Raw genomic sequence first — 20,823 nt, 5'->3', positions numbered from 1 at the left:
CAAAAAAAGCTGTGCAATGATTGTAGCAGAGCTGGTAAATGACATGCCTGCTTCACAGTGGCTTGTTCCCTGGTGGGGTAGGATAAACCTGTGTTAGGACTGGAATAGGTGGGTGGATTTGGCAGTCTTCCACCTGGGTCTTCCACTGGGATATGATAATTGTGGCAAGGGTTGTGACTGGGAGCGGCATAGAGATGGACTAGGGTGCTGTGAAGGTCGGGTGGGTTGGCACTGGGAGTGGCATAGGGATTGACTAGGATGTTATTGAGGTTGTGGGTGACATAACACCACTTCAGGAGAGGTGGAAATTATCTCGGGTATGATGTCCTCATTTCAAGGCAAGATGATAGGTAATCAAAGCTCTGATGAAGGATGTTGTTCAGTTGTTCCAGTCTGGGGTGATACTGGGTCAAGGAGGAGGAATTTCTTTGTAGCTGGTTCTTGGGGGTTGGGGGTGGTGGGGGTATTGGCAGTGTATGGGGATATGGCATGGGAAATCTGTTTGTGGACAAGATCTGGGGGATATTGGCAGTCTGTGAAGGCCTTTGTGAGTCCTTCAGCATACTGGGCAAGGGAGGTCCTGTAACTGCAGATATGCTGTCCCCAGGTGGCCAGGCTACATGGGAAAGATTTTTTGATATGGAAAGGATGACAGCTGTTGAAATGCAAGTGTGGCTGGTGGGTTTAATGAGGATAGAGGTGCAGATGGAGCCATCAGAGAGGAGGAGGTCAACATCCAGGAAGGTGGTGCACTGGGTTGAGGATGGCCAGGTGAAATGGATGGGGGAGAAGACGTTGAGGTTGTGAAGGAATGAATGCAGGATATCTTGGCCCTGAGTCCAGATCATGAAGGTATTATCAATGAATCTGAACTAGTCTAGAGGTTTGGGGTTGTGGGAGCATAGGAAGGTCTCCTCTAGATGGCCCATAAACAGGTTGACATAGGAGGGTGCCATATGGGTGCCCAAGCCTGTGCCATGGATTTGTTTGTACATCTTCCCTTCAAAGGAGAAGTAGTTGTGGATTAGGATGAAGTTAGTAATTTATGAGGAATGAGGCAGTGGGTTTGGAGTCTGAAGGACATTGGGAAAGGTAGTGTTTAATAGCAGCAAGACCATGGATGTGAGGGATGTTGGTGTATACGGATGTGGCATCAACAGTGATGAGTAGGAATTCAGGAGGTAAAGAGGTAGGGATGGTGGAGAGTCAGTGAAAGAAGTGGTTGATATGTAGGCATGGGCTAGATTATGGGCAGTTGGTAAATGAGGGTTGAAATTCTTTCAGCGGGTGCACAATAACCAGCCACAATGGGGCGTCCAAGATTGTTGGGTTTGTGGATTTTGGGGAGCGTGTGTAAGGTAGGTATGCGGGGTCTCGTAGGGGTGAGGAGGGAAATAGATTCAGAGAGGTTCTGGGAAGGGCCTAAGGCTGTAAACAGAACTGGAGGTTGTGCTGGACTTCTGGGATGGTATCACTCTGGCAGAGTTTATAGGTGAAAGAGCAGAAACAGTCACAGAATTTATAACAATCATTCTGCAATTTATAGAAAACTATCACAATGAACAGTGGCTGGTTTTTGTGTAGTAATACATAATCATCTTTATGCAGAAAATAAAAATCTGTCATTGCAATCAAACTGTGTCCTAACAAATCATAAAAATGACTAAGTAGTTTTTGAGGAACAATGGAGTTCAATGACATCCAGTATCAGTAGTAAAAACTTACCCTGGAAAAATTACGTCATTCACTTGTCGGCCACGTTCTCCTTTATCCAAAGCTTCCAGTGAATACATATCTTCTGGAGAAAGTTCAAAGTCAAATACCTGGAATTTAAAGACTTTATTAGTTTAAAAGTACAGAATTAAAGAGATGGGCATGGATAAACTAAAGGGACCAGAGGCTGTTGAGAGTTTAAGAGGGAGCATTAGGCAACATTTGACGAATTGGGGAAAGGAATACAGTAGTAGAAGATGAATGGGCAACTAGCAGATGATACAGCGAAGGTAGCAGAGGAGCAAACAGGTAACAAGATAAGTTTAATTGACAAATTGAAAAAATACAAGAAAGCAGTAAATGAAGCAAGTGAAAGAGAGTACAGGCATTTGAAAACTGAGACTGACAGAAGGTGCAAAATGGCTGAGGAGGAATGGCTAGGGGACAGATGTGAGGCTGTAGAAGAATGCATACCTGGGAAAGTTAGAAGCTGGCTATAGGGAAATTAAAGATACATTTGGATCAGAGAAGCAACTGTGTGATATCAAGAGCTCAGATGGATAGCCAGTACTCAGCAAAGAAGGTAAGCCCAAAAGATCGAAAGAAAATACAATAGGGCTATACAAGGGAAATGAATTTTAAGATAAAATTATATAACCAGAAGAGGATTCAGATGAACCTGAGCTGGGGCATACGATAGTGCAGAAAGAGCTGAGTAAATGGTATTCCTTCATAATTTTTATATCCTCGAGAGAGCCAGAAATTCTAAAACTATTTCTCCTGGTGTGCAAGATATTTGAGACAGGCGGAATACCTTCAGACTTTGAAAAGAATATAATGATTACAATTCCAAAGAAGGCGGGTCCTGAAAGCTGGGAATATTACTGAACCATCACTTTAATATGTTATTGTACTGAAATACTTACACGGATTATTTACATAAGAATGAAAAAACTGATACAAGTCAATCTTAGAGGATGCAAATTCAGGTTCCAGCAAAATGTAGAAACACGCAAGGCAATACTAACCATACAACTTATCTTAGAAGGTAGGTTAAAGAAAGGGAAACCTACAATTACAGTACTTATGGGTTTAGAAACAGCTTCTGACAATGTTGAGTGGAACACACAGTTTGAAATTAAGAAGGTGACAGATATAAATGCAGGGAACATAAGGCTATTTACAATTTATGCACCAAACAGTCTACAGTTATAAGAGTAAAAGAACACAAAAGGGAAGCAGTGATCGAGAAGAGGGTGAGACAGGGTCATAGCCTATCTGCAATGTTATTTAATCTGCATATTAAGTGAGAAGTAAAGTAAATGTTCAGGAAGGAGAAATAAAAACTTTGATGATAATGAAAAATGCGGTAAATCTGCATTTAGCACTACCATTTGACATCCACCAAGCTTTCAGCTTAGCACTCCATGCTGGCCGCGCAAGCAACACCAGACAGGCGCACCAACTTGACAGTAACACTGACAACACTGGTGACCACTACAATGGCACACTGGTGACCACTACACTGGCCTATATCTGGACCCATCCCAGCTTCTGACAATCATTCTTTGTCTTGCTACTGTCACCGTACCATGCTGCACCTCAGATCTGGTTACACTACACTGCTTGGACTTTGCTCTCAGTAACTTAACATATCTGCAATGCTACACTACACACTACAGTGGACTTGAACTTTGCTACGGACCTTTTCTCATCTCCAGCTGTTGCTTCCCTGTTGTTGTACTCTGCACCATTTTGTGTTCGATTCAATAAACAAGATAGAGCACGCACAGAATAACCTTGCCAGTAGACGAACAATCGGCAGGGCAAGTGGGGGGAGAACGGTAGTGGTGAAAGCTGTGGGCAGGCATTGTAAGGGAAATGCCAAGCACTGGACGGGACGTGCCGTCTTGAACTGAAGCCTACACTCACATTTTTTGTAGATATTAAGTCGGCCCTTTCCACAAGGTGACCATCCAAAAAGATCTGCTGTCACCTCTGCTTTGGCTAGTGTCTAAAAAGAATTCCATCTGACTTATTAACAATTTTAAAGTTTCAGAGAAGCATTGTGAGAGGCAAATTTTGAGTAAAACCCACATTCCTCTTGTTGCATGTTAAAATTTGCTGCTTTTGCCAAAATACAGAGGAGTTTACACAATATCACCTCACTAACGAGTTGTGAAGACACAGTTGTGAGAGAATTCTGAAATAGTTGTTTATTAATTTTATTAAGTGAGGAACTAAGCAAAATAAGGTCAATAGCTAACAAAAAAAGCACATCCTTAGTAGAAAAATAAATGTATTATGTCTTCAGTTTTGCTGTTCCAAAATCCACAACATTTCTCATTTTAACAGCTATTGATGGCCCTTAAAAATTACATTCTTTCATCAAAAAAGTATGTAGGAAGCAGAATAACACAGTGCGCAATGGAGTTTTACATAGTAACCATGTGGCAAAGTACTCCCTTCTGTGCGCTCTCATTCGCCAAAACCTTTTGCGAAATATGAGGAATGTTGCAGATATTTCATTCTCGCTTTATCGCTGGTGCGCATGATCACAAATGTATTTGTTACATCAAGTTTCTTGAGATTGGTGACAAACAGGGACTCCACCAACTCTGAAGTAAAATTCAATGTGTTACCCAAATTTCATAAACAGCAACATATTACGTAATATGCACCAAATGCAAAATCATAGTGACTCCTATTTTTCACTCATAGTGACTCCTATTTGTCACTGCAAAGTTTTCCGAATTTTGCATGGAATCTTACTTAATTCCAAATATCACAATAACTATGACATTAACAAAATATGGCCAAGTCATCATGAAGCTGACATATAAAGCTAAAAATAATGCAAAAATGATTTTTTTTTAATGAATCGTTTCTGTAAAATCGTTGGAGAAAGATTGCGGGGCATGCATCTCAATTCTGTCATCGCAGCACGTAGCCATCTGGCTGAAAGTGGTCAAACAATGTCGGCCTCCCCTTCCAAACAAATGAGTGAACTCACCCACCACATTGGATGAAAATTGGAAATTGGAGACAAAGAGATGAATACCGTAAGCAGGTTCCAATGAATGTAGTTTACAGTAGTTATTTGGAGATAAAGAGGTTTGCACAGGATAGACTAGTGTGGAGAACTGTGTCAAATGAGTCTTCAGACAGAAGACTGCAACAACAACAACAACACAGTACAATATCAAAAACAGACTTGTGACAGAGCTTCATAGTTCAGTTGAAAATATGTGTAAAGCAAATGGATTGCTCCACGGGCTGAAACCTAGACGAGAAGTGGGCACACATATATCTCAAGCTATTTTTCACAATCCAGTTATTACACACAGTTAATGAATGTGAAAAGCAGAGAATGAAAAGAATGTTCTTGGATTTCAAATTGTGTAGGTTTCTGACTGAATTTTTGATTGTTCATTGTGTGGATACATGTGCTGCAAAACACTGTTTAGTGCACGACAGAGATACCCCATAACATTATCACTTATTTCCTTTGCTGTTTCATCCATGTACATACTGACAATCCTCAATATGTGTTCTGCTCTCTTTATCTTATCCTCAAGGTCCTTGTACAATATGTGTGACCGAGGCATTGTAAGGATTTTTCAGTCTACTTAAAGTATCAATTTTCTACACAAGGTATGATCAAAAAGTAATAGGGATTTTGTAAATTTGCATGCTGTATTAGCTTCATTCACATGAGGATCCTGTATTAGCCCAATTGCATGATTTCTTTTGTTGTTGTGTTGGTAAACAAGTCTCAAAAGTATCTGTACAGTGCCATACCACATATTAAGCCTGCTATCAGCTGTCAAAAGTGTTACATGTGTTTTGTTACCATTGGCAATTAATCGTGTGGTCTATAATGGATCAGGTAATTCATATTAAATTTTGCTATGAACAATGTTTAATGCCATTTGTGTGAAGCAATGAAACAATTCATGGTTTATGCACTATGATAATGCATTCTTGAATGAATTTTTGGCCAAAAACAATACTTAAATAGTGACCCACCTCCATATTTGCCAAACATGGCCCGATGTTTTTTTTTCTGTTCCCGAGTACAGATGAGATTAAAAATACACTATTGAGAGAGCTAATATTAAGAGTTATAATAAAGATCAATTTCCACAAGTGTTTTGGGGATTGAGAGTGTATAAAAATGTACAATATCTAATGGGAACTATTTTTAAGAGGATTACATCAAAGCAGAAGAATAAATAAAATTATTTCCCAAAACGCCAAAGATTCCCATCATCATCATTTAAGACTGATTATGCCTTTCAGCGTTCAGTCTGGAGCATAGCCCCCTTATAAAATTCCTCCATTATCCCCTATTCAGTGCTAACATTGGTGCCTCTTCTGATGTTAAACCTATTACTTCAAAATCATTCTTAACCGAATCCAGGTACCTTCTCCTTGGTCTGCCCCGACTCCTCCTACCCTCTACTGCTGAACCCATGAGTCTCTTGGGTAACCTTGCTTCTCCCATGCGTGTAACATGACCCCACCATCTAAGCCTGTTCGCTCTGACTGCTACATCTATAGAGTTCATTCCCAGTTTTTCTTTGATTTCCTCATTGTGGACACCCTCCTGCCATTGTTCCCATCTACTAGTACCTGCAATCATCCTAGCTACTTTCATATCCGTAACCTCAACCTTATTGATAAGGTAACCTGAATCCACCCAGCTTTCACTCCCATACAACAAAGTTGGTCGAAAGATTGAAACGGTGCACAGATAACTTAGTCTTGGTACTGACTTCCTTCTTGCAGAAGAGAGTAGATCATAGCTGAGTGCTCACTGCATTAGCTTTGCTACACGTCGCTTCCAGTTCTTTCACTATGTTACCATCCTGTGAGAATATGCATCCTAAGTACTTGAAACCGTCCACCTGTTCTAACTTTGTTCCTCCTATTTGCCACTCAATCCGTTTATATTTCTTTCCCACTGACATTACTTTCGTTTTGGAGATGCTAATCTTCATACCATAGTCCTTACATTTCTGATCTAGCTCTGAAATATTACTTAGCAAACTTTCAATTGAATCTGCCATCACAACTAAGTCATCCGCATATACAAGACTGCTTATTTTGTGTTCACATATCTTAATCTCACCCAGCCAGTCTATTGTTTTCAACATATGATCCATAAATAATATGAACAACAGTGGAGACAGGTTGCAGCCTTGTCTTACCCCTGAAACTACTCTGAACCATGAACTCAATTTACCGCCAACTCTAACTGCTGCCTGATTATCCATGTAAAGACCTTTAATTGCTTGCAAAAGTTTGCCTCCTATTCCATAATCTCGTAGAACAGACAATAACTTCCTCCTAGGAACCCGGTCATATGCCTTTTCTAGATCTATAAAGCATAGATACAATTCCCTGTTGCACTCAAAACACTTCTCCATTATTTGCCGTAAGCTAAAGATCTGGTCCTGACAATCTCTAAGAGGGCTAAACCCACACTGATTTTCATCCAGTTGGTCCTCAACTAATACTCGCACTTACCTTTCAACAATACCTGAGAAGATTTTACCAACAACGCTGATTAAAGAGATACCTCTGTAGTTGTTACAATCTTTTCTGTTTCCATGTTTAAAGATTGGTAGATTACTGCTTTTGTCCAGTCTGATGGAACCTGTCCCGACTCCCAGGCCATTTCAATTATCCTGTGTAGCCATTTAAGACCTGACATTCCACTGTATTTGATGAGTTCCAACTTAATTTCATCCACCCCAGCTGCTTTATTGCATTGCAATCTATTGACCATTTTCTCCACTTCCTCAAATGTGATCCTATTTCCATCATCATTCCTATCCCATTCTACCTCGAAATCTGAAACATTACTGATCGTATTTTCACCTACATTGAGCAACTCTTCAAAATATTCCCTCCATCTGCCCAAGGCATCCACAGGATTCACCAGCAGTTTTCCTGACCTGTCCAAAATACTTGTCATTTCGTTCTTACCTCCCTTTCGAAGACTGCTAATTACACTCCAGAATGGTTTTCCAGCAGCTTGACCCATAGTCTCCAACCTGTTTCCAAAGTCTTCCCAAGATTTCTTCTTGGATGCTGCAATTATCTGTTTGGCTTTGTTTCTTTCTTCAACATAACTTTCTCGGTCTACTTGAGTTCTAGTATGTAGCCATTTTTGATACGCCTTCTTTTTCCTTTTACAGGCTGCCTTGACTGTGTCATTCCACCAAGCTGTTTGCTTCATCCTACTTTTACACACCACTGTTCCAAGACATTCTTTAGCCACTTCTAGTACTGTGTCCCTGTACCTCATCCATTCCTTTTCCAATGACTGTGATTGACTACATTCAACTAACTGGTACCTTTCTGAGATCGCTGTTATGTACTTGTGCCTGATTTCCCTATCCTGAAGTTTCTCCACTCTTATCCTCCTACATATGGACCTGACCTCCTGCACTTTCGGCCTCACAATCCCAATTTCACTGCAGATTAAGTAATGATCAGTGTCATCAAAGAATCCCCTGAATACACGTGTGTCCCTCACAGCCTTCCTGAATTCCTGATCTGTTATTACCTGTATATAGTCAATGACAGATCTGGTTCCCCTGCCTTCCTAAGTATACCGGTGAATGTTCTTATGTTTAAAAAAGGAGTTTGTGATTACTAAGCCCATACTGGCACAGAAATCCAAGAGTTGTTTCCCATTCCTGTTGGCCTCCAAATCCTCTCCAAATTTACCCATAACCTTTTCATACCCTTCTGTTCGATTTCCAATCCTGGCATTAAAATCACCCATGAGCAGAACACTGTCCTTGTCCTTTACTCTAACAACTACATCACTGAGTGCCTCATAAAGACTATCCATCTAATCTTGATCTGTCCCTTCACAATGCGAATATACTGACACAATCCTATTTTTCTCGCTAGACACTGTCACATCTATCCACATCAGTCGTTCGTTTACATACCTTATTGCAACTACACTGGGTTCCATTTCTTTCCTGATGTAAAGCCCTACACCCCATTGTGCTATTCCTGCTTTGACTCTTGACAGGTAGACCTTGTATTCTCCCACTTCCTCTTCTTTCTCACCCCTTACCCGAATTTCACTAACAGCTAAAACGTCCAGCCCCATCTTACTTGCAGCCTCTGCCAGCTCTACCTTCTTCCCAGAGTAGCCCCCATTGATATTAATAGCTACCCATCTCATTACCATTTGTTTGCCAAGTCGTATCTTGGGAGTCCCTGGTTTGTCAGTTAGAGGTGGGACTCCGTCACCTCCAAAGGTCCGAGGCATTTTGCTCTGATTGTTGCCAGCATCATATTTAAAGTACCAGGGAAGCAGGTTGCTAGCCTTACTTGCCCCGAGTCCCATTGGGTTTTACCCCTACCGGTTGAGGGACTAACCGGTGGATTTGGTAGTCTTTGCCGTATGAGCACAAAGGTGACCACGACTCAGAATATGTCCGAGATGCCCAGCCTTATTCCAAAGTAACTGGTATCCCGACTGTCGGGACCACTTACTTGGCCACTCATACGTTGCCCGTGGTTCATGAACTAGGACATGACTACAGGAACCCACACCATGAACCACAAAGATTCCCATTTTTTTTTTTTTTTTTTTTTTTTTTTGTTTTTGAACACACCTAATCTTTACTTATCTATGAGAAGTCATTATGTTCCTTCCAATACTCACATTCCCATGAATCACTTAGCAATTCTGAATGGACTACACCAACACATAACAACCCATGTAGCATATGTCTAAATTTATTCAAGCTCTTCATTCAGGCCAATGTTATAAAAATCAAATACTGGAGGAATTATGAATACCAACATAAAAGTACAGAATGCAGTGTGCTGGTTGCCGAGCCTTTCTTTCACATTTTCATTTTAATATTTTCAAAAATGTAGAAAAAAAACCAGATTCCTACTTATCATAAAGATGCAGATAGGCAGATAGTGCAGATAGGCACAATTAAAAGACACTTGCATAATAATTATTTTCTTCTAATGGTCAAGTATAGTTCATTGTGACTTACATCCCAAGTAGGTTCGCACTTTAGGGGAGGTCGTACATTCCTGTGGATAGTGGGCTCCCAACGACAGGCTCCCTGTGCACCCATTGTTGGTAGCTGATACGATGCATGTCAGAGAAATCACACCACACCTGCCAGTCGCCACCTGGAGCACACTCTAGCTAGCTCTGGCTTCCATCTAGCAATCTTCATCTACATCTACAGAGATATTCCGCAATCCACCTTAGAGCTCATGGTGGAAGGTACCCCTCAGCACTGCTACTAACTTCCTTTCCTGTTCCACTCGCAAACAGAATGAGGGAAAAATCACTGTATATATGTCTTTATACAAGCCCTAATTTCTCATACCTTATATCTGTGCTCCTTACATCCAATATAGGTCCAAGGCAACAGAATCATTCAGCAGTTAACTTCAAATGCCAGTTCTCTGCATTTTCTCAACGGTGTACCTTGACAAGAACGTCACCTCCCCTCCAGGGATTCCCATTTGAGTTCCTGAAGCATCTTTGTAACACTTGCATGTTTTTCAAACCTACCAGTATCAAATATAGCAGCCTGCCTCTGAAATGCTTCAAAGTCTTCCTATAAACCGACCTAATGCAAATCTGAAACACCTGAGCAGTATACAAGAATAGACTGCACTAGCATCCTATATGCAATCTCCTTTACAGATGAACCACACTTTCTCAGAATTCTCCTACTAAACTGAAGACGACAATTCACCTTTCTTTCTACAACCCTCACGTGCTCGTTCCATTTCATAATGCTTTGCAATGTTACGGCCAGATATTTAAATGATGTGACTTTGTCAAACAGGACACCACTAATGCTGTATCCAGACATTATGGGTTTGCTTTTGCTGCTCATCCACATTAACTTTCATTCTTCTACATTTAGAGCTAGCTGCTATTCATCACGCCAACTAGAAATTTTGTCTAAGTCATCTTGTATCCTCCTACAGTCACTCAACTTTGACACCTTACCATGCATACAGCATCATCAGCAAACAACCACAGATTGCTGCCCACACTGTTTATGTATATAGAGAATAATAGCTGTCCTATCACACTTCACTGGGGCACTGGAGATAATAGATTAATATCTTTGTCTCTGATGAACACTTGCCATCGATGACGCGATACTGGTTTCTGTAACTTAAGAAGACTTTGAGCCATTCACATATCAGTGAACGTATCCTCATATCTTCTTTAACAGCCTGAAATGGGGCACCATGTCAAATGGTTTCTGGAAATCTAGAAATATAGACTCTGCGTGTTGCCCTTCATCCATAGTCTGTATTATATCACATGAAAAAAGGGCAAGCTGAGTTTCACATGAGTGATGCTTTCTGAAACCATGCTAATTTGTGGACATAAGCTTCTTGGTCTCAAATTTGTTGTACTTGAACTGAGATTATGTTCAAGGATTTTGCAGCAGACTGATGTTAGGGATATTGGCCTGTAACTTTGTAGGTCTGTTCTGTTGCCCTTTTGTACACAGGAGTCACCTGCACTTTTTTACCAGTCACGTGTGACTTTGCATTGGGTGACAGATTCACGATAAATGCAAGCTCAATAAGGGGCCAATGCAGTCGAGTATTCTGTGAAAAACTGAACTGGGATTCCATCACGACCTGCTGACTTACTTGTTTTCAACTCCTTCAGTTGTTTCTCTACACCAGGGATGCTTATTAGTATGTCATCTAAATGGGAGTCTGTTCAATGGTCAAATGATGGTTATGATCCACATCTACATTTATACTCCGCAAGCCACCCAATGGTGTGTGGCGGAGGGCACTTTACGTGACACTGTCATTACCTCCCTTTCCTGTTCCAGTCGTGTACGATTCGTGGGAAGAAAGACTGCCGGAAAGCCTCCGTGCGCACTCGAATCTCTGTAATTTTACATTCGTGATCTCCTCGGGACGTATATGTAGGGGGAAGCAATACATTCGCTACCTCATCCAGAAACCCATCCTCTCGAAACCTGGACAGCAAGATACACCTCGATGCAGAGCACCTCTCTTGCAGAGTCTGCCACATCTGCTAAACATCTCCGTAAAACTATCACGCTTACCAAATAACCCTGTGACAAAACGCGCCGCTCTTCTTTGGATCTTCTCTATCTCCTCTGTCACCCAACCTGGTACGGATCCTACACTGGTGAGAAATACTCAAGTATAGGTCGAACGAGTGTTTTGTAAGCCACCTCCTTTGTTGATGAACTACATTTTCAATGAATCTCAACCTGGCATCCACCTTACCATCAATTAATTTTATGTGATCATTCCACTTCAAATTTTTCTATACGCATACTCCCAGATATTTTACAGAAGTAACTGCTACCAATGTTTGTTCCGCCATGATATAATCATACAATAAAGGATCCTTTTTCTATGTATTCACAATACATTACATTTGTTTATGTTAAGCGTCAGTTTACATCAATCCTATAATGCAAAAAAGTAGTGTGATTTTGCCTGTCTTTTCATCAATTTTATGAACATTACTTAAAGCTTTTTTGCCCTATCAAGTATATCCATTGAACATTGCTCTGACCAAGCACACCTACAGTACAGTATCCATATTTCCAATATCAAAACATGGGACACAAATTAGAAGTTGAAATGAATCAACATTTTGTGAAACTTTCATTAATACAATATCTACAGGGTGAAAAGTATTTAAACGGACAAACTCTGGGAGGTTGTAGGGGACATCAAAACAAATATTTTTCCCTAATGTCATTCTTTCCTAGGAGGATTATTTAAACTGGTGGAGGCCGTATTACACACTTCAGTTATTAGAGGGCGTATTACGCTCTTCAGTTGTAGGCAACTGCTGTCCACCAGTGTAGTAGTGCATTGTCTCTGTTTACTAATGGAGCGATACACCTGGAGTGAGTACACTGATATGGTTGGTGCATACTACGTAGCGCACTACAACAGACAAGCTGCACAGCATGTTTATCAACAATATCCTAATCACCGTATCCCGCATCATACGACCTTTGCTGCTGTGTACCAACGCCTGCGTGAGACCGGATTATTTAGCAGATTACCTGGACATGGACTCCGTCACACAAGAAGAACGCTGCAATTTGAGGAAGCTGTCTCGCAGCATGTGGAATGGGATCCTTCAATCAGCACTCGTGCAATTGCACGTAACATGGGGACGAATCAGACGACTGTAATAACAGTCCTTCGAAAGCAATTCTTACTTCCATTACACTTACAGAGTGTCCACAACCTGGAACGAGTTGATTATCCACCCAGAGCACAATTTTCGCAGTGGTACCTGGAACAGTGTGAAATGCATCCTACATTTCCATCCTCTGTGTTGTTTACCGATGAAACAATGTTCGGGTGAGATGGAGTCTTCAATGTGCACAATTAGCATGTTTGGAGTGAGGATAACCCACGTGCCACAGTTACTAGCGCTCGTCAAGTGCAGTTCTTCGTTAATGTGTGGGTTGGTGTTGTTGAGGCCGTATCTGCTACCTAGGCCATTAAATAGCAGGCGCTATTACAATTTTCTCGCCAGAGCATTGCTAGAATTGCTGGAACACGTTCCGCTTCCTACAAGACAACGTATGTGGCTCCAACATGACGGGGCGCCGGCACATTTCAGTCATCATGTGCGTCGATTTCTGGACCGACGGTTCCCAGAAACATGGATTGGCAGAGGTGGTCCTCTACCATGGACTGCTCGATACCCAGATATGTCCCTTCTGGACTTTTTTGTGTGGGGAGAGATGCACAACTCCTGTTGCATCAGAAGAGGATCTGTTTGCCCGGATAGTAGCAGCAACAGGAACAATTCAGGATACTCCTGGGGTTTTTGCCCATGTCAGACAGAACATGATCCGACGGTCTAATCTTTGTTATGTGTTGTTTACAAGGCATTTTTGAAAATCTACTGTAATTGAAAGTGGGTTGTGTTAATGTGTTGCCTCTTGGTCATAAAAAATTGGAAAACTGTTTGTTGGTTTGATTAATTTGCCGCCAGAGAAATCTTCCTCTACCGGTTTAAATACTCCTCATAGGAAAATATGACATTAGGGGAAAATATTTGTTTTGATGTCCCCTACAACCTCCCAGAGTTTGTCGGTTTAAATACTTTTCACCCTGTATACAGTAGTTCTTTGTTAAAACACACGGTATGTGCTACAACTACATAGACCAGTGTGCTTTTTGTTAAAACTTGCACTAAAAAGAATATTAAAATACATTACATTAGTATGCAAGTAAATCTTTTATTGTATTATTGCTGTCACGTGGAAACAAGCATGTAAAATAATTTCTCACTTCGCTGTTCTAACTTCAGAAATGGAAACTCAACTTTAATTTTATCAGTAAATACTAACATTTCATTGGCATGTCAGTGAAAAGTTAGCAATATATCACACCAAGTAACATAAACTGTGAGTCTGACGGTCTAAAATAACACTTCTAAATGCAGTGACCTGAAGCAGTAGGTAATGCACAAAGAATGTGGAAGTGATAAAACTGCTTGCCACGTAAAAGTGTTACATACTGTCAATCAAATAACTTTACAAATCAATCCTCATTCAGTATGGCTTAGTCAAAGAGTGAATTTATTTTATTCTTTGGGTACGACCAATTTGTGCAACATTTGGTTATGCAACACATTACTTAGAAACACAGTGCTTCAAAATGTACATGACAGGTAATGAAAGACGTGATAATATATGTCCAATAAGTATTTTGCTGAGACAATGGGACACTTAATCTAAATATGGGACAGTCCCATAAAATACAGGATGTCTGGTCACTCTAACCTATTGACACTAGAGGAAAGTGCTGTCCTGCTTTTGAAAACTTGAAATAAATTGTTCTTAAGTTCTATAAAACGATCTGTGTTCTCTGCTGTATCACTGTGTGATTATTTAGTTGCTACATAAGTTCTGACAGCTGCAGCAATACAGTGGCTTAGGACCAAAACTGTCATTTTCACATTAATTTTCTGGAATGAGTCTGGTTACAAATGGCTATCAGTGAATTTTTCTGCTCTTTGTGTGCTTCTTGTCAATGTTGAATGTCTTCTGGATCTCTTTACGTGGAACAACAGCATTATTGAAAGTGACGTCACCACTGACTGTTCTGTACACTTTGGAACAAATGTGGAAGAACATTGTTGTGACTCGCCAATCTTTCAAAGTGCTGCCGCACAGTTTCACGCGTCCTCTACATGCGGCGCTGTCTGCCAGCCATGCAGCAGCAGTGCCACCTAAGCGGCCAGCCAGCCAGTGGCCGCTGGACTCGGACTCAGTTATGATTTGACTGTTAAAGTGTACACACGTCTTACTCTGTTTACTTGATCTGTGACTTTCATGTAATGCGTCTTCCTTGAAATATATTTGTTCCAAGAATCGCTGAAAGCAAGTTTAGTGAACAATTCTTCAGGTCGAGGCACAGGGTAAGTGTCGATAAGGCATTGAGCATTTACAGTGGCTTTGAAATCGCTACAGAGACAAATATCACCATTTGGCTTAGCAACGACAACGACAGGAGAGGACCACTCACTGGAAGTGACAGGAAGCAAGACCTCTGAAGCAGTGAGACAATCCAGCTGCCGTTTGACCTGATCACAAAGGGCCACAGGAATGGGCCAAGCCCAAAAAAACTTAGGCCGAGCAGTGGGTTTGAGAGTGATATGAGCTTCAAAGTCGTTTGCACAGCCTAACCCAGGAGAAAAAAGGGACGAAAATGTCATTGACAAGGAATCCAGTTGAGCATAAGGAATAGCATCAGATACGATTTTGACAGAGTCATCTATGGAGAACCCAAAAACGCGAAAGGCATCGAAACCAAAAAGATTCTCCGCGTTACTATGGTTGACCACAAATATGGGAGCAGTGCGAATTATAGATTTGTAAGATACCTCAGCATCAAATTGTCCCAAGAGAGAAATCTTCTGTTTATTGTAAGTCCATAATTGCCTAGTGACTGGTGACAGGATTGGAGAACCCAACTGAAGATACGTCTGAGAATTGATAGTGGCAGCAGAACCAGTATCCACCTGCATGCAAACATCTCGACCAAGTAGTTGGACAGTGAGGAATAACTTCCCTGAAAGGGAAGAAGTACAATTGACAGACAACACAGAATCAGAATCAGCGTCATGTTCATGAACGTCATGTATGTGCTCGGATTTGCAAACACATGACACATGACCCTTTTTTTTGCATTTGTGACACGCGGCTCAACGTTGTGGACAATCTTCTCGTGAATGTTTCTTAAAACACCGCAGACATGAAGGAAGTTTCCATGGGTTTTGCTGCAGTTTCTTAGAGGTTTGTTTACAGTTAGGCCGAGGCTGCACTTGGGAGTATACCGAGGCCACGTTGGCCGGCGGGGACACGCCACACGCTTCGTCAACATCGCACAGAGGTCGTATTTCACCGACGTCACCCCATGCCTCTATTTGCTCTCCAGTGGCGCGAGAAATTTCAAAAGACTGAGCAATGGATAGGACTTCATCTAGAGTCGGATTTGCCAACTGAAGGGCACATTGCCTAACTTCTTTGTCGGGTGCCGATCAGATAATAGCATCCCATACCATGGAATCGGCATAGGATTCTTTGTGAACTTCAGTAACAAATTGACACTTTCTACTGAGGCCGTGAAGTTCAGCAGCCCAAGCGCTATAGGATTGATTCAGTTGTTTCTGACAACGATAAAAGGCAACATGAGAGGCTACCACATGCGTTTGCTTTTGTAAATAGACGGACAGAAGTGAGCACATTTCAGCAAAGGACAAAGACGCAGGATCTTTCAAAGGAGCCAATTGCGACAACAACCGATACATTTGTGGTGAAATCCATGAAAGGAACAGAGACTTACATGTTTGTTCGTCCGCGACATGAAATGCGAAGAGTGCTGTCGAAGACGTTTTTCGTAATCAGACCAGTCTTCCGCTGTCTCGTCGTAAGGAGGAAAAGGAGGTGGAGACGACGAGAGACGCCCCGTATTTGATGCCACGACAAAATCATGAATCGCATTTGTGAGAAGCGTTTGCTGTTCTATGAGGCCTTGCAATAGTTGCTCTAAAGTAGCCATGGAAACATGTGGGTCAACGATGAAAAAGAAAAATCACTACCTCATCGCCAATTGTTATAACTTCAAGTTGAACAATTATATTTCAAGGAAGACGCAATACATGAAAGTCACAGATCAAGTAAACAGAGTAAGACGTGTGTACACTTTAACAGTCAAATCATAACTGAGTCCGAGTCTAGCGGCCGCTGGCTGGCTGGCCGCTTAGGTGGCGCTGCTGCTGCATGGCTGGCAGACAGCGCTGCATGTAGAGGACGCGCGTAACTGCGCAGCGGCACTTTGAAAGATCGGCGAGTCACAACAATCATAAATAGCAAACACTCTCTGCTCATTAATACCAAAATACCATCTTTAAGGAGTAACATGTGAAAGCTTGAATATACACTCCTGGAAATTGAAATAAGAACACCGTGAATTCATTGTCCCAGGAAGGGGAAACTTTATTGACACATTCCTGGGGTCAGATACATCACATGATCACACTGACAGAACCACAGGCACATAGACACAGGCAACAGAGCATGCACAATGTCGGCACTAGTACAGTGTATATCCACCTTTTGCAGCAATGCAGGCTGCTATTCTCCCATGGAGACGATCGTAGAGATGCTGGATGTAGTCCTGTGGAACGGCTTGCCATGCCATTTCCACCTGGCGCCTCAGTTGGACCAGCGTTCGTGCTGGACGTGCAGACCGCGTGAGACGACGCTTCATCCAGTCCCAAACATGCTCAATGGGGGACAGATCCGGAAATCTTGCTGGCCAGGGTAGTTGACTTACACCTTCTAGAGCACGTTGGGTGGCACGGGATACATGCGGACGTGCATTGTCCTGTTGGAACAGCAAGTTCCCTTGCCGGTCTAGGAATGGTAGAACGATGGGTTCGATGACGGTTTGGATGTACCGTGCACTATTCAGTGTCCCCTCGACGATCACCAGTGGTGTACGGCCAGTGTAGGAGATCGCTCCCCACACCATACACCATGATGCCGGGTGTTGGCCCTGTGTGCCTCGGTCGTATGCAGTCCTGATTGTGGCGCTCACCTGCACGGCGCCAAACACGCATACGACCATCATTGGCACCAAGGCAGAAGCGACTCTCATCGCTGAAGACGACACGTCTCCATTCGTCCCTCCATTCACGCCTGTCGCGACACCACTGGAGGCGGGCTGCACGATGTTGGGGCGTGAGCGGAAGACGGCCTAACAGTGTGCAGGACCGTAGCCCAGCTTCATGGAGATGGTTGCGAATGGTCCTCGCCCCAGGAGCAACAGTGTCCCTAATTTACTGGGAAGTGGCGGTGCGGTCCCCTACGGCACTGCGTAGGATCCTACGGTCTTGGCGTGCATCCGTGCGTCGCTGCGGTCCGGTCCCAGGTCGACGGGCACGTGCACCTTCCGCCGACCACTGGCGACAACATCGATGTACTGTGGAGACCTCACGCCCCACGTGTTGAGCAATTCGGCGGTACGTCCACCCAGCCTCCCGCATGCCCACTATACGCCCTCGCTCAAAGTCCGTCAACTGCACATACGGTTCACGTCCACGCTGTCGCGGCATGCTACCAGTGTTAAAGACTGCGATGGAGCTCCGTATGCCACGGCAAACTGGCTGACACTGACGGCGGCAGTGCACAAATGCTGCGCAGCTAGCGCCTTTCGACGGCCAACACCGTGGTTACTGGTGTGTCCGCTGTGCCGTGCGTGTGATCATTGCTTGTACAGCCCTCTCGCAGTGTCCGGAGCAAGTATGGTGGGTCTGACACACCGGTGTCAATGTGTTCTTTTTTCCATTTCCAGGAGTGTACTTAGATTATTAGCTACTTGATCCAGGACTACTTTTGGTTCCTGTTTTGCATGCTACAATAAAATAAATAGTTGCTTGTCACGTCCCACTAAACGTGTGTTTTGCTCCTGAATTAGACAAAAAGCATGCAACAGGCGTAATTGCAGTAAGAGTTTCCATCCTCCAGCACCCAAATCCCATGTATCATCTACTAAATCCAACAACAAAATCAATGAATTTTTGACAAAATAATACAATTGGATAGATAAAAAATATACTCATCAAGTGACGGCAGGACACACACATAAAAGAAGGTTGTAATTAGGCAAGCTTTCGGAGCCAGTGGCTTTTTCTTCAGGCGGAAGGGTTGAAGGCGAACAAAGTGGGTGAAGGAAAAGGACTGGAGAGGTCTAGGAAAAGAGGTAGATTTTGGGAAAGTCACACAGAACCACGGGTCAGAGGAGACACTCAGTCTTTCCTTCTCATGCCGTCTGGTAAGTCTCCCCTGACCCACGGTTCTCGGTAACTTTTGAGATCTACTAAAAAAAAAATACTAAAACTACCCCCGAACAGACCATGAAGGTCCAACGGTACCGACCAGCTGCCATGTCATCCTCAGCCCGTAGGCATCAGTGGATGTGGATATGGAGGAGCATGTGGTCAGCCCACCACTCTCCAGGCCGTATGCCAGTTTCCGAGACCAGAGCCGCTACTTCTCAATCAAGTAACTCCTACCCCTTTTCTTAAACCTCTCCAGTCCTTTTCCTTCATCGCTCTTCCTTTCCCTTCAACCCTTCTCCTGAAGAAAGAGTCACTGGCTCTGAAAGCTTGCCTAATCATAACCTTCTTTTATGTGCGTGTTCTGCCACCACTTGGTGAGTAGATTTTTATCTGTCCAATTATATTATTGTACTAAATCCAGGACTTTTTAGTATTTCAGATGCCACACTGTCGACTTCTTGTCAAAAGATATTACACTGGCCATACCTACAGAAGTTTTTGTCGCAAATTTCTTGCTAAGTTGGTCAAAAAGTTTTTTGGTGAAGATTGGTACAACTTTTGTGTCACCAGTGCATCATCCAATTGTAGACATCCCTAATAATATGAACCCAACACAAAAAAGTTAGTATACTACTAGAGATGTATAAAACATCACTAGAGATGCATTTTCCTCAATAGGAAACAGCTGATGTTTTTTTTCTACTCTTGCATTGCATTTCAGCCACTGCCTTGGGACAATCAAACAGGAAACAAAAATATGTTGCCCAAGCATACTACACAATTACAAAGAAGGACAGCACTAATGATTACTTGTTTGACCCATGGGAGAGTGTCATGGAGATGCTGAAAGAACTGAAGTGCTTGAGAACCAGCTTTAAGTGATGATTGTTTAGGAATAATCTACAAGCCCCTACATATTGCTCCTGCACAGTCCGAAAGCCCACGGATGCATTTAAGCAATCATTCTTCCTGCACCCTACAATATGTGAAATGAGGGAAAAGCCATAATAACTGACACAAAAGTAACTACTCTCTGCCATGCACTTCACAGTGGTCTGCAGAGTACAACAGTAAATACAAAATTGTTGAGGCTTTCGTGGCCACTTGTTGACAAACTGCCTATTGGCTTCTGTCTCGGGTTCTTCGGCCGACGTTCATCTAATGATTTTTCTGACGTTTCGCCAGCACGAGTGGCTGGCATTGTCAAAGCTTCACCCTCCATTGCCGGTGGTGAACTGGAGCCGAGCTCGCGGGCGCAGGCTATATGTACCTGGCGCGCCAACGTCCGAGGGCTTCTCCGCGGTCATTTCCGGTGCGGTTCTCCTCTTGCTACCTGCGACGGTCGTTCGCTGCAGTACAGGAAGCCAGGATCCGTTGACCTTAAGGCTTTCCTCTTTCTTGTTCAAACTGTTTGCGTGTTTTTGTATTTCTACAGCTTCTCTGAACAAGCGCGTGTGATAGTGGTTCTCTATAGCCAGAACTTCCGTGTCGGCGAATTTTATTACGTGGTCGGTCTCATTCAGTGCGTGTTCTGCCACGGCCGATTTCTCCACCTGCCCCAACCTGCAATGTCGCTTATGCTCCTTGATCCTGGTGTTAATGGATCGTCCAGTCATCCCGACATAAACTTTTCCGCATGTGCATGGTATGCGGTATATTCCAGATATTGCAAGCAAAAAAAAAGAGACCCACTTGCAAAGATA

General features: G+C 42.7%; 1 protein-coding gene across 2 annotated transcripts in view; it reads right to left on the bottom strand.

The window, feature by feature from the left end:
- The window catches only part of LOC126210079 (1,5-anhydro-D-fructose reductase-like), an 83,263-nt gene that overhangs the window by 3,009 nt on the left and 59,431 nt on the right, over nucleotides 1-20,823 (bottom strand). For both annotated transcript variants that reach the window (XM_049939206.1, XM_049939205.1), the window contains exon 6: nucleotides 1,726-1,823. In XM_049939206.1, coding sequence (XP_049795163.1) covers nucleotides 1,726-1,823 — 98 coding nt within the window. The remainder of the gene's footprint in view (nucleotides 1-1,725; nucleotides 1,824-20,823) is intronic.

The sequence above is a fragment of the Schistocerca nitens genome, chromosome 10 (genome assembly GCF_023898315.1).
Source record: "Schistocerca nitens isolate TAMUIC-IGC-003100 chromosome 10, iqSchNite1.1, whole genome shotgun sequence".
Taxonomy (NCBI): Eukaryota; Metazoa; Arthropoda; class Insecta; order Orthoptera; family Acrididae; genus Schistocerca; species Schistocerca nitens.
This window is presented reverse-complemented; position numbering and strand designations above follow the sequence as displayed.